Source organism: Melanerpes formicivorus, unplaced genomic scaffold, assembly GCF_026170545.1.
Source record: "Melanerpes formicivorus ecotype bairdi unplaced genomic scaffold, bMelFor1.0.p_v2 SCAF_98, whole genome shotgun sequence".
NCBI lineage: Eukaryota > Metazoa > Chordata > Aves > Piciformes > Picidae > Melanerpes > Melanerpes formicivorus.
The window spans coordinates 2,039,919-2,052,171 of record NW_027142450.1 but is presented as its reverse complement, the minus strand read 5'-3'; the positions used below and the strand labels follow the sequence as shown (position 1 = coordinate 2,052,171).

General features: G+C 41.6%; 1 protein-coding gene across 4 annotated transcripts in view; it reads left to right on the top strand.

Moving 5' to 3' along the window:
* Positions 1 to 12,253, top strand: part of SEC31B (SEC31 homolog B, COPII coat complex component) — a 35,260-nt gene that overhangs the window by 3,525 nt on the left and 19,482 nt on the right. For 3 of the 4 annotated variants that reach the window (XM_068166194.1, XM_068166191.1, XM_068166193.1), the window contains exons 2-10: positions 1,587 to 1,675; positions 3,464 to 3,587; positions 4,405 to 4,600; positions 5,343 to 5,438; positions 6,444 to 6,584; positions 7,083 to 7,225; positions 7,477 to 7,576; positions 9,680 to 9,841; positions 11,720 to 11,872. In XM_068166194.1, coding sequence (XP_068022295.1) covers positions 1,597 to 1,675; positions 3,464 to 3,587; positions 4,405 to 4,600; positions 5,343 to 5,438; positions 6,444 to 6,584; positions 7,083 to 7,225; positions 7,477 to 7,576; positions 9,680 to 9,841; positions 11,720 to 11,872 — 1,194 coding nt within the window. In that variant the 5' untranslated portion in view covers positions 1,587 to 1,596. Of the gene's footprint in view, positions 1 to 887; positions 955 to 1,586; positions 1,676 to 3,463; positions 3,588 to 4,404; positions 4,601 to 5,342; positions 5,439 to 6,443; positions 6,585 to 7,082; positions 7,226 to 7,476; positions 7,577 to 9,679; positions 9,842 to 11,719; positions 11,873 to 12,253 lie in introns of those variants that run through there. The other variant, XM_068166192.1, reaches the window with a different exon arrangement.

Here is a 12,253-nt window from a genome sequence, read left to right as displayed (position 1 = left end):
GATATCATCTGATTGCATGGTTAGCAGCTCTGTTTAGCTAGAATTAAGACTGCATTGCAGCCAAGCTCAAATGGTTTAGGAACTGCTCATGAGAGTGACCCTCCTAGCCTGTGACTGATACGTCCACATGTCATTTATGTTACTGACATGCCCAGAAAGCACAGCATAGTCTGGGATGAAGAGGTGCTGAGTGCTTTTTCCTCAGCAAGAACAGAATCCTGCTTCGGTGTTTATATTCATTCAATTTTGCAGCCTCGTTGCCTGCAGTTGTTTGACTTTTAGCTGTCTTGCTACATTATTGCCCACTCGTCTCTCTCCAGTGATGTACGGAAGTTGTGTTCCCATTTTACAAGTGTCAGTTGAGCTTTCCAGAGTAAATAGAAAGAACTGTTGTCAGATCTGAGCTTGAAACCCACTATTTACTTCTGAATTATCATAGTATCATAGTATCAGTCAGGGTTGGAAGGGACCACAAGGATCATCTAGTTCCAACCCCCCTGCCATGGGCAGGGACACCTCACACTAGATCAGGCTGGCCAGAGCCTCATCCAGCCTGGTCTTAAACACCCCCAGGGACGGCGCACCAGCCACCTCCCTGGACAGCCCATTCCAGGGCTTTGCCACTCTCATGGTGAAGAACTTCCTCCTCACATCCAGCCTGAATCTCCCCACCTCCAGCTTCATTCCATTCCCCCTAGTCCCATCACTACCTGAGATCCTGAGAAGTCCCTCCCCAGCCTTCCTGTAGGCCCCCTTCAGATACTGGAAGGCCACAATTAGGTCACGTTGGAGCCTTCTCTTCTGCAGACTGAACAGCCCCAACTCCTTCAGTCTGTCCTCATAGGAGAGGTGCTCCAGCCCTCTGATCATCCTCGTGGCCCTTCTCTGGACACGCTCCAGCACGTCCATATCCCTCTTGTAATAGGGGCTCCAGAACTGGATGCAGTACTCCAGGTGGGAATTGCTTCTCCTCACCTTCTACCATTTACAAACTCAAGCAAAAAGTCAAATTAGTTTTTTCCCTTTACTTCTCGGAGGAACAAGAACAAAGTACATTAACTGAATTGCCACGTGATGGCATTGCACTTTGTTTTGTGTGTCCACGTCACTTTTCAGCTTGGAATTTAGCCTGCCCTCAGGTTCCTTTTCCTCCATTTTTGCCTAGGTATATATCAGCCTCAACTTGTTCAGAGAGAGAAACTGGTGCTTTGCAAATATATTTATTTAAATTAATTTCTACAGCTGATTTAAATCATCCTGGAGTGAAGAGCTGAGTATGTTGTTTAATTTAGATCCCCTTCCTTTTGCTGAAAGCCTCCTGCAATCAGGGCATATAATAAAGAGAGAAAATGTGGGATGAGACAGATGGGATTGTTTGTTTGGTTTTTTTTTCCCTCATGCATTCTAAAATACCCTAATTCATTTCTATGGAACCTATTGACTAGCACAGGAAGTAGCAAGTAACTGTCAAGAGCAATTTGTTCACTGGGTAGCTTTGTAAGGGGGAGATACTGTGTTACTGGTGTGACTATTTTTGTGTTGCCTTTTATCAGGCTATTCTAACCACTGTGTTAATTTTTTTCTAGAGCCTAGAAAATGAAGCTAAAGGAAATTGAGCGAACAGCTGTCCAGGCATGGAGTCCAGCAAACAACCACCCCATTTATCTAGCAGCAGGTAAAGTTCTTCACAATTTGTGAAAATCGAAGTACGAATGTCAGCTAATTGGCATTAACTTTCAGCAGTTCTCACCTTAATGATCTCTGGAAAACTCACAAGCAATACACCAAAAATGTTACAGCCTTAATGTTGTTTTTTCGAGTGACTTGTAGAGAATTCTTTGGCAAAGCAGGGCAGCTTTGCACCTTAAAGGCCAGTCGTTTTTTTCAAAGAGTGAACACATGGCTTTTTTTGACCTAACTTCTGATAAAGTGTGTATGAACTCCAACACCTGCTCACTGTAAAAATTAAAGTAAGGTTACTTCTTTGGTATATCTGTGGGAAAAATAATGCATTCTAGTAATTTTCATTTGAGGTGACTTTTACATTGTTGATTTTCAGGCATTATCATGGTGTTTGATAATTAAATAATAGAAATCTCTTCTCCCTAAAGTTCCATTTCCAATATTTCTGCAAAACCTTGAATTTGCATTTTGTTGATATTGCTCATTATTCACTATTGGGTTTTGTTTGTTTGTTTTTATTTCCTGAAGCACAGCGTCTGCTTGTTCATTGAATTGGCAGTGAGAGTTGAGTGCCCGCAGAAGCAACATCTTGGGTTATCTGTCCAACATGACAACTAGTCAACTAGTCAGCTCTGCCTCCTGCCTGGGTTGTGCAGGGCTGCCATTTTATTTTTTTTTTTTGCCCCAGGGATGGCTGTCAAAAGAAATTCACAAAAGTTCAGCTGTTGCCTCAAAAGCAACATTGCCATGTTTGGTGTAGATAATCTGTGTTGTGCGTCTCTAAACAGGACAGGGTTTTGTTGGACTGAAGGGCTTGGCTTCAGTCTACTTTAGATCAGAAACTGCATAGTTTCAAAATCTGTGCTGCTGTTTGATAGTCTCCTGGGCACTCTCCATGCTGTGGGCAGTCACCAAGCTCCTCTGTGGTAACTGGCTACTATCTGCCTAGCATTGTCCCCTTAGGCAACACTAAACCTATTTTTAGCTTTTGTTCTGTAAGCTAGAAGGAAAGAGCCCAACACTGTGGGACTGCTAGCTCTCTGTGGGTCATTGGGGAATGTTTAGTTGGTTAAGGTTGAAGAAATTTTGCTGTAGATCATGTTTAGAAGGTTTGATCAAGATGTACAGGCTCGCTGAAGAGCAGTTGCAGAAGTATCTCAGATCGTACTTGTACCAGGTTTCATGATGTGACTGCATTTGTAATTTAGATGAGGACTTAATAACAGAAGCTGTGGCTGCTTGGAAAAGGGTGTGTGAATTACATTTATGGCAAGAGGGAGAGATCACAGAATCACAGAAACATTCAGGTTGGAAAAGACTCTCAGGATCACCAAGTCCCACTGAGAACCCTACTGTACAAAGTTAACCCCTAAACCATATCCCCAAGCACCACATCCAAAAGACCTTTAAACACATCCAGGGCTGGTGACTCAACCACCTCCCTGGGCAACACATTCCAATCCCTGACCATTCTTTCTGTGAAAAATTTTTTCCTAAAACTTTAAACTTACCCAGTCACAGCTTGAGGCCGCTCCCTCTTTTTCTGTCACTATTTCTGACACTATTTGTGCCCAGAATTTCTTGAAGAAGTTCTACTTTGTTTCAGAGTCTTTGTCTAATTGTTGGTGCCTCTTTCCGAAGTATTTAAAGAGGCCCTCTCCTGAAGCAGGCATAACCAAGTTTCTGTCAACTGTGAGGCATAGGTTCCAGTGCATTGTTCTTTTTGTATCTTGTGCTCTTGAAAAAAGTGTCCACTTATTTTCCCCTTTTTGTCTGCTAGGAACATCTGCCCAACAGCTGGATGCATCCTTCAGTACAAATGCCACCTTGGAGATATTCGAGGTTGACTTCAGGGATCCCTCTCTGGACATGAAGCAGAAAGGAACACTTCCTGCCTCAAACAGGTACCAGAGGATCATACTGATGTATCAATGAGTGGAACTGAACAGGGCTTTTCTGGAGCAAGAAATGAAAGTAGAGGATCATATTTTGGGGATATAAAGTGATCTTTGGATAAGCTGACTTCTGTCTTCAAGAACTGAACATTTTTGTTGATGCAAATAGTGTAACAGCGGTTAGATAGTTCTAGAAGTCTGAAAGTACTTATATGGTAGTTAGGACAGTGATTCTGTATCATGTGAATCTGATGGGGCTAATGATTTGCATTAAGGAGACTAGAGGCAGAGTGAAACTCATCTTCTGGGTTCTTTTTTAAGACAAAGCAATTTCATAGGCTTATGAGTGTGGGTGACATTTGCACCGAATGCAAAACACAGCCTTGATTTGTTCCTCAGCTTTTACAGTCAGTAAACATATTTTTCAGATAATAATTCTGGAAAATAAGGCATGTAGTCTCGTAATCTTTATTTTCTGTCTGGTGTGGGTTACAGGAGATCACCCACTGAACCACATATGAGGACCTAAACATTTGTGGTGTAGGGTGGTGAGGAGGAAAAATAATATAGAGAAAACAAACCCAAAGAGACAGACTACCTCTTCCTTTGTCAGTTCTGTGTTCCTTTTAAAAGGCTTTGGGTGGAAGCTCATTTCCATGTATAAGAGCCACAGGCATCTTCAAAGGGAAATGGCTATTTAAGGTGCAGACTGTTAGTTATCTTTGATAGGTTTGAATGTGTATGTGGGTTTTGGTAATGCAGAGGGCATCTTGGCTTCCAGCAAATAGTGTGGCCTATACCAGCTTTATCCTTCTTTTTTTTTTAGGTTTCATAAGCTGATCTGGGGTAACTTTGGGAATGGGTCCCCAGAGTCCCCTGGGGTGATCATTGGTGGAGGGGACAATGGTGTGTTGACAATGTACAGTGCACACCGCATCTTGGCATCGAAGAGTGAGCCTATCCTCGGGCAGACGGAGAAGCATTCAGGTCCTGTTCGAGCTCTTGACTTCAACCCTTTCCAGGTATGCTACATCAAGATATGTCTAAATGAACATCAACCTTCCTATTAAAAATACCTGGTTTTCCCTAGGGAGCAGCTTTTAACTTGAAAGCAGCCTGGTAGTTGTAACAAAAGACTGACTTGGAACTCAAATTTGGGTTTTGTTTGCAGCTTTGCTGCTGACCTCCCCTATGAGCTTGATCAAGTCTCTTACCTCTCTGTAAAACAGCTTGAAATACTGTTACGTGTTAGACCATTGCACATTTGAAATCAGAACTTTTTTATTTGTTCATCGGTGCCTAATTCAGTGCAGCTCAAATCGCATCTGAAGGGACTGCAACATAAGTGAATATTGAACACAACAAAAATTCTTGTGGTATTACTAAGGCAAATTGACTGTTTTCTGCAGACTCTTGTGAGAAGTCTGCATCTTCTCAGAAGAAACATACTTGGTGCTGGGATGCTGGGCAAAGGTTTAGCTGGCCAGAGACCACAGTTTCCAGGACTGTGGCAGAGTTTCATGATGTGTAACACCAGCTACCTGTACCTATAGCTTGCTAGACTGATTGTGAACGGGCCTGTACCGTGGCCCAGCTGAAGGCAGGGAAGCCAGAAATGTGCTTGGTTTATAATCTGGTTAGTTTCTTTGTGCAGCTCTCTTCTGACTTCAGAAGCCTTTTTTTTTCCTTTCTGCTTACATTTAGTTTTAAGAAATCTGGCCTCTTGCCCTCTGGAACTCAGCTGAGCTTTTCTTTTTGCTACAGAGTAACCTCTTGGCTTCTGGAGCCAATGATTCTGAAATTTTCATCTGGGATTTGAATAACTTCAGTGTGCCTATGACTCCAGGGGCTAAATCACAGGTAAATGAGTTTTCCTCTGGGTGATACTTCTGAAATTTTACAAAGTAAAAAGATGTGAGTATGTGGAGTCATCTTGGTTTCGTGAGTATGTAAAGGGGGAATGACCTTGACGTCTGTCAGGATAAAGATGAATCAGAACTGACTGATCAGCTTCATTCTGGGGAGGTGGAGTGTTATAAGGGGAGTAGAGGTAGGCAGCACTTTGCATGGATGGGTAAGCTTTTTGTGGATTTGAATCAAGTAATGTACCAGTTTATCTTGTGATCCAGCTGGGACATGTGTGATGGATTAAGAAGGCTTATTGGACCTTCTCTGAGGAATGAATTTACTTCAGGCATCAGCTGAAGCTTTTCATATCTCATGAAAGTAATATCCCTAGCAAAACCAGTGAGCCATTTAATGCATCTTGGCTATTCCTCCCAGATAATGTTTTCTGAGTTTGAAGAGGAAGAAGCTTCTGATCTTCTAATGCTGATTATGTTATTCAGGGCAATCAGCGCTTGAAAGTGGAAAAAATCATAGTAAACTTGCCTGGCAACAGGCTGAGTTTTTCCTCCAATAAGCCTCCCATTTGTCTCCTTGCTTATCTCTTGCACTGCAGCAGATACAGTAAAGGCAATTAGTCTTGAATGCTTCATCATTTTCCATCTCACTGCACTTGTGAAATGTTGCACAAGGTCATCTTTCTGTTTAAGCTCAGCCCAGGAGTCAAGGTAGAAGAATCTACGTTCTCTCAGCTGCAGATTTATGGCACATTTGGCCAGTGCAGAATCCAGTACCTATTCCCAAATGCAAAGGTGCTTTTCAGGTGATATTTCCCCATAGAATTAGACTGCACGTTCCAAGTAAAGGGTTTTCCATGCTTCTTAGTCTTTTTTTGGTCAGTGATGTCATTTCAAGTTAGTTGATCAGTGACTGAAAAAAAAGGAACTTACATAGCTTCAAATCCCTTAGTGTTTCCTCAACTTGTGAGTAATGGATGTTTGGCCTTTCCTATCTTGGCAGCCTCATGAAGACATCAGTGTGGTGTCCTGGAATCGGCAGGTACAGCACATCCTGTCCTCTGCCCACCCCAGTGGCAAAGCTGTGGTTTGGGACCTCAGGAAGAATGAGCCTATCATCAAAGTCAGTGACCACAGCAACAGAGTGAGTGGAGGAAAGACTGTGATTCCAACTAGCTTATGCCATGCCACATGTGACTGCAAAGCAGTGGCACAGGCTTTTGGGATCAAGTGTTGTTATTGTGAGAACTGTTGGGGCTGATTCTGTTGAAGTGGCAGCATCAAAGCACTGCTCGTTATTTTCCCCCAATGAAATGAAGAAATAAGACCCCTAGGTGTTCCTAAAATTGGGACACCCTTGCCTTCATTTTCTATGTTCGCAGGTTGTGTATGAGAAGCCTCCTTCATTTTAATTTCAGCTGTCTTCCTAGATCAGCTTTGACCTAAACCTTTTTTTTCTGTATGGTTAGTAGGTTTTTTTTGCTGTGTAGAGAAGGTAGAAATACCTGCTTCCCATAGCAAGACGTTGCTGGACGTGCTTTATGTCAAGCATTTTAGATGTAGAATGGTATGGTTCTGAACCATTTTTGCTATTTCCAGCTTGCTTTGCTGAATTTTCAGCCCATGCTATTTTTGCCCCTAGATGCATTGCTCAGGAATGGCCTGGCATCCAGAAGTTGCAACCCAGCTAGTCCTTTCTTCTGAGGATGACCGCTTGCCAGTAATCCAAATATGGGACTTGCGTTTTGCTACCTCTCCTTTGAGCCAGCTGGAAGGGCACACAAGGTGAGGGCCTGCTTGTTGTGTTGTTTTTTCAAAGATCTCCATCTTTAAAAGGCAGACATCTGGGGGACTGGACTTGGAAGAACTATGACTCTTTGATAGGCTTGTGTTTTTTTGCAGGTCAGCCTGGTTGAGGGTGGAGATGAGAATTAGGATTTCTGAGCTTAAGCAGCATTTCTGATGTTTTCTTGGTGACAGAGTGAGAGAGTGGATTGGGTATGAAATATAACTGATTTATTTCTGATCTATTTTAGGGGAATTCTCTCTGTCTCTTGGTGCCAGGCTGACCCTGAACTGCTGTTAAGTAGTGCCAAAGACAACCGGATCTTGTGCTGGAACCCAAGTATAGGGGAGGTAAATAACCACAGCTATAAGTACCCATGATCTGCTGCTCTGCTCTGTATGTGTCCTTTCTCTGGAACCCTGTGGAATGACAATGTACTTCCTCTCTGGAGTGAACACAGTCTCAAGCTGCGTCAGGGGAGGTTTAGGCTGGAGGTTAGGAAGAAGTTCTACTCAGAGAGAGTGATTGCCCATTGGAATGGGCTGCCCGGGGAGGTGGTGGAGTCACCATCATGGGAGGTATTTAGGAGGAGACTTGACAGGGTGCTTGGTTGCATGGTTTAGTTGATTAGGTGGTGTTGGATGATAGGTTGGATGCGATGATCTCGAAGGTCTCTTCTAACCTGGTTTATTCTATTCTAACAAGAGTGCTGTCCATATCCAGACTGAAACCCACAGAGAGAGACAGATTTTCTCTGCTATATTTGTGTCCGGAGATCACAGAGACAAGAAAGGTTTAACTAAAATTTAGTTTCAGCTAATTATGATTACTCTTGCTGTGTTTACACATATAGTGTTCTCTGTGTCTTCTCCTAGAGTAGCCAGTTGGTTTTTGGGGGGAAAACTTGAAGGAGAATGAGGAGCATTTCCTAGGGTCATTGAGAGGGGAGTAATGTAATTAAGTATATGTGTAAACTATTCATAGCACAGCGGGTCCATGTGTATGTGCTTATCTAGTCAGATATCTTGAAATTACCATCTTTGAAATATTTTGGTGTCACCTGAATTAAGACAAGGCTATGTCAGAATTTTTTCTGCATGTGTGCTCATTCACTACTGAATTTCTGGATGAAATTGAATTTTGAACTTTGAACAGAATTTATGATCTTGCTGGTAGTATGGGGAAGGTGCTGAGCAAAGGACAGCTGGGAGCCCCGGTCTGGATTCATTTCATGGGACACCTTCACTTAGCTGACGAACTTTACCTTGGAGGCATGGGAAAAAAAATCCATTTTCATAAAATGCATGGCATACTGCTGTTGTGGTTTCATGGGATTTGTTGCTCACTCTGTACAGATGTCTAGTGGTTAGAAAAGTATCAGACTCTGTAATGTTCCTGAAATCTACTTTTTTGTACTAAGTCTTTTCACTGTATTTTAGCATAAAAATTAAACCCCCCACATTATTAGTGCAGCTGGCTCATCTTTATGCATGCTGCTGTAGATTTGTAGAATCCAAATACAGCTTGGTCATTTATGCCCCAACTATTGTTAGGGGGATCTTTTTGACTTGGTACCAATGGACACCGGATTTTCAGCTGACAGAAAAATTGAGAAAGTTTTCCATAGTAAGGACAGTGCTGGCTGCTCTGGTGAGTTTGGCAGGTTGGTTTCTTTGTTTTTCAGGGTATCAGGCTTTATATTTTTCCTTTCGTTGATGCTTGGTTTTGTTTGGGTTTTGTTTAAATTTAGCAGCTCACATTTTGATATAAGCAAATGCAAGGTTTTGTGCTCAGGAACAGAAAACATAGATCATGTTCTCACATGGAAAGAAATGATTCTCTGTTTTGTGCCTGTCAAGCATAAAGGAAATCTCTCTGTTTTACAGGCTGGAGATTCAAAGTCAGGGTTGTGCTCTTGTGTTGCCCAATATAATGCAGGAAGTCTGTGACAGGGCCATAAATTGGACTTTGGATTTTTGAGTGCTGGACCAGAAAGTTGTTGGCTGCAGTATCATCATAGTTCATCTGCAGCTATTAGAGTCCTCTTTTGTTGTTCTACCTTTTTCTTCTATTTTCCTTGTCAAGTTTGTTATTACAGACTGTTCTTTCTGTTTTCATGTTCTTGCTCAGGACACCTTTTGGCTTCTGATTTTCCTGTGTTGTTTTCTGGTATGTCTCCCTTGGTTAACAGCAGGTGTGACAGTACTGACTCGTTGGGTTTGCATTTTGCTCTACAATCAGAAACCTATGGTATCACAGATTTCTGTGTCTTTCTACTGTTTGGCCTCAAGGTGCTGTAACTCAGTTGCAATGAATCCTTTGAGAAGCAAAAATAAGAGACTTGTGTACCATGGTGATACGTAAATAAAGTATGACATGAGTACTGTGGGCAGCTAATTTGGGGAAAACAAGGGACTAACGTTACACTTCTGCCTTCTCTCTTTCTGTGATAGGTGGTTTATGAGTTGCCCATTCAGAGTCAGTGGTGCTTTGATGTCCAGTGGTGTCCCAGGAATCCTTCAGTCTTCTCTGTTGCCACTTTTGATGGGTGGATCAATATTTATTCTGTTATGGGTGGGAACTTGGAAGCTCAGCGGAAGACACAGGCTGACAAGGTAAAGTCCTGTGAGCATGTTGTGGTTTTGGTGGATGGCAAGTACTCACCTGACTTCTGAGAGCATTAGAAGCACGTATTTAACAGTGTGATTTTTAAGTGATGCACTCTGTCCCACCCGCCAGGATATATAGCTGTATGGCATGGGATACCTGTATGAGAACTTCATATCCACCAGGCCCCAAATGAACTACAGTACCTCTTGACAAAGCTGTTTCAGTATTTCTTGTGAAGTTCATTAAAGTGTGTAAAGAGAACCAAGATCAAGTGTCGTTTCGATGTTACATATATTTAATGGTTATTTACTACTAGAGTGAAAATAGATAAGAGCACATCTGTTGTCAAGAAACAAGTTTGCCTTGTCATTAGGTTAAAATTAAATACATTGGTACTAATTAATACAACATGTTATTTTTCATTAGTTCTGAAGAGAATTTTGAAAGGTAGCTTGTAAGCCACTATTTGCAGTTTTCCTCAAATCAGCTGACTATAACTTGGAGCATGTTAATATTTTGATACTGAAACCCATTACTTAGCCAATGAATAGATGGGCAAACTCTGAACAAATTAAATGTCAGTACTGTCTAAACTTTTAGTTTTAATCTGGAGACTAGTCTTTTAATTCCTTCCTTCTCTCCCAGCCAACAAAAGCTTTACAATACAGGTTTTAAGAGAATACGTATGAGCTGGCTTAAATGTTATTTATATAGTCATTTACAGCTGACTGAGTTCAGTTTCATAGGATTTGCAAGAGAAAGAAAATACTTTATCAAGGCACAGCTGTAAGAGATTAAGGATTTATTTAACCCATGGAGAATTTTCTTTCTGTGCATTCTTCATGTGCACGCACCACACTTCCACTCTCCAAACCCAGAGAAAATAGAGTAGCTCCTAGATGAATTGTACAACAAGCAACAACAAAAATAGGAAGAGATAATGGCAATTATGAAGGTTAGGAGTTGTCACCAGTAGGTCTCTTTCCACTGGATTCCACGTTACCAGGACAGAAACTCTGCTGAAGACCTAGTGGTTGATGTTACTAGTACCCTGCTAGTAGTGTGTATTTATTTTTCTAAAGTTTAGGGTTATTGATCTGTTGGGTATAAAAGGTTCCTCTAGGAAATGGTCCTTGTTTGGAATTGGTTTCCCCTCAAGAAAGACTTGAAAAACAAAATGTGTAGGTGTTGCCAGTGACTCCCAACCGTAGCTTGCTGAGCCTTGTCTTGCTTCTTTTGGGGTATACTGAAGCTATTGAGCTATGAAATATGATCCAGTCAAACTTGACCAGGACTATCTTTAGCAAGCAACAAATCTATGCCAAGAATGTTAATGACTAAGAACGCTTGTAAACAGCATTGTATATGTGCTCACTGATTTCCTAAATGCCAGAAATCCAGTTCAGAGGCCACTTTCCTTATTTTCTGGGCAAGAAAGTCTGAGGGGATTATGTCACCAGCCTCATCTAACCTATAAAAGATTGAGACAATCTTTAAAACTATCCTATGTGAAAGACCCCAGCAACAGAGCGTGGGTCAGTATTCCTCTGTGAGCAAAACAAGAAATAGGTTGGACAACTTTTGACCATATGTTGTCACTGTCTTGCATAAAACGAGTAATTTTGTAACTCTTATGTTTATGAGCTGAGTATTGGCAGTGTTTATTGGGGAATTTGCATCTTGCAAAGGAAAAATGACTTGAAAATGATTTCCATAACTTTGGAAATGCCAAAGGCTTGGTGGTAATTCCAGGAAGAGGGGCTTTAATAGCCTTTTTCTTCATCAGCAAGAAATGGAACTAATTACTGAGCAAGAGGTTTTTTTGCTATTGAGGACAGAGAGGGATTGAATTATATCTTACTCCTTTCTCCATCTGATTCTAGATTTCTTCCTCCTTCAACAACCTGGATCCCTTTGGCACAGGACAGATCCTTCCACCTCTGCAGGTGCCAGAGCAAGTAGCTCAGACCACCTTGATTCCACCATTAAAAAAGCCACCCAAGTGGATTCGCAGACCTGTGGGGGTTTCCTTTGCAGTAAGTGAATGGAACTTCCTTAGCCTAAAATGTAATAGATATGTTGTCTTGTGACACAATCCTTTGCTAAAGAAACCTTTTTATCTTCCCATTGCTTGATGTTTTAATGAATGTATAAGGTGCAATGTGGTGTCCGATAGAGCAAAACTCTTTTGCTCAGCAGTCTGATACTTTTCCAACAAGCACCTAGACCTGTAGCAGAGAGGGAGTTATAAGTAAGAGTTAACAAAGCTAAGGAAGGCTTCTAAAAGCTAGCCTTGTAGGCTGCAACATGCATTCCCATTACGCTCTTTTTCTTTCTTATCCAGATATTTAATTTTCTTCACCTTTTGCTCCTAAATTGAAAGACTGAATTGGTCTTTTAGTCTGTAGCTTGACTTG